General features: G+C 52.9%; 1 protein-coding gene across 1 annotated transcript in view; it reads left to right on the forward strand.

The window, feature by feature from the left end:
* Nucleotides 1-108, forward strand: part of CUTA (cutA divalent cation tolerance homolog (E. coli)) — a 5,608-nt gene extending 5,500 nt beyond the window's left edge. Inside the window, exon 5 of the mRNA XM_009072436.1 lies at nucleotides 6-108. Within this exon, the coding sequence (XP_009070684.1) occupies nucleotides 6-108 (103 nt within the window). The remainder of the gene's footprint in view (nucleotides 1-5) is intronic.
* The last annotated feature ends 1,925 nt before the right edge of the window (nucleotides 109-2,033 follow it).

Below are 2,033 nucleotides of genomic sequence, written 5' to 3' on the forward strand. Positions count from 1 at the left end.
TTTAGATCCATCCACCCCTTTGAAATCCCTGAAATCATCAGCCTGCCCATTGACCAAGGAAACCCTCTCTACCTCAAATGGATAGAGGAAAACGTGCCACGGGACTGAGAAGTGCAGAGAGCATTCCCTTCTGGGGAGACAGGTGAGCCCTGCTGAGCCACCCTTGGGCAGGCAGGAGCTACATCCAAGGAGACAGCTTATACCTTCTCAGGTTTGCTGTGACACAGAAGCTTGGGATTGGGAATTTGGTTTGCTCTGGACACACCCTCTCCTTGGCCTGCCCAGGGAGCAGCAGAGGCAGCACAGGCTGCCTGCGGATGAGGATAAAAAAGTGTCAGGAAACTGCAGCATTTGGGGGCTGTCTCAGGCTGCCAGCAGCACATCCCAGCTGGGAGCCACGGCCTGGCAGCTCCTCCAGAGCCATGTGTCCCCACAAACAGTGCCTGAACCCTGCCAGGCCCCCCTGCTCCCCCACAGCGGCGGTCTCAGCATCCTGCCCTGCTCTGCCTCCTGCTTCCCCAGCCGAGAGGCAGCAGGATGTGGCCAGGCACCCTGCGATGTGCAGGCTCCCGCCCTCCCCTGCTGTCAGGCAACATGCTGGCTGAGGCTCACAAAAGCCAAGGAAACAGCAAACTTGAGCAGATGCTGCAAGGATTTACCAGGAGCCACAAGCAGCACACAGAGCTAAGCTGAGCTCAGCAAAACCACAACCAGTTTAGGGAACCCAAGTGGCAGCAGGACCCGGGCATCATCCCAGTGCTGCATCTCCTACCCACACCTGAGCAGTGGCTTTCTGCCTGGGCCAAGTTTAACTTTGTAAAAAGATGCTCATGTTAATAGTTTAATGGGCTATACCTTATGGAACAATACCAAGTTATTTATGTGACTAGGAAGGGAATAAACAGGAGTGTTTCTTACCTGGGCAGGCTCATGTGTGATCACAGTTTGCAGTGACCTGGGCAGGAGGAAGAGTCTCTCCTGGGCTTGAGGTGACTCTCTCCAGCCTGATGCTGACTGATGCTCCCCCTGGAGAAGAGGTGCAGGGCATTTTGCAGGCATTGAGAGCTGTGCCCGTGGGCTTGTGTGGCTCCATCATCTGTCAGAGGTAGCACAGGGAAAGCTTGCAGGGGCAGGAAAGAGAAGCTGAGAGGGAAAATGGTTTGAGCTCTGAGAGCACGAAAATTTTCAGTGCTAAATGCAAAGAAACAGAGTATGAGATAAGCCCCTTGTCTGGCTGACCCCCAGTGCCCAAACTCAATAATCCTCACACTACAAAAAAACAGTGATGTTAGAAAAAAACCCACGACTTTTTAATTGTACATCAGACATACTAATTACAACTTGGGTATAACAAGAGTTGGTTATTACAAGCAGCAACCTGAACTCAGACATCAGAAGGTGCACAGAATCGTTATAATCTCTATTACAGCGAATGCAAAATATACTCTGCAACAAAAATACTTTTAAAGGCTCCACACTCAATTCTCTGCAAGAAGCCAGGAGGGGAGGAGAGGGAATAAAGAGAGGGAGGAGAGGGAGAGGAACCAGGGCCAACTCTTACAGGTGCTTCCATGCCATGAGCATAATGTCCATTGGCACATCCTGCAGGAATAACCCTGCTCGGCCCTGGCACAGCTCCTGGCAGCCCCCAGCAGCCACTCAGACTGTAACAAGGCACTCAACCAAGAGAAACGTTTTAAGTGATCCTTTGGTGACAAAGCCAAGGCAGGACAGGGAGTGACCCACCCCCTGCTGGGGTGGGGGGCTCCTGGCAACACATCTCCCACAAGAATGGGGCCTCTCTGGAGATACTCCCCTCTGGATGAGCCAGGATGGAGACCCTGAGGGTGCCAAGCACCTCTCCCCAAGGCACATCTGACCCTGCTCAGCCCAAACTATCTCATAGTTGGAGCTGGGCAGAGCCTTCTCTCCCAAACCTGTCCCTGCACAAGCAGCAAACAGCTTCTCCCCTGTGCACAGCACTGGGCACACAGCACAGGGTAATGGGCAGGAAGGAGTTAAAAAGCTTTTAC

This window comes from Acanthisitta chloris, unplaced genomic scaffold (genome assembly GCF_000695815.1).
Source record: "Acanthisitta chloris isolate BGI_N310 unplaced genomic scaffold, ASM69581v1 scaffold41863, whole genome shotgun sequence".
Taxonomy (NCBI): Eukaryota; Metazoa; Chordata; class Aves; order Passeriformes; family Acanthisittidae; genus Acanthisitta; species Acanthisitta chloris.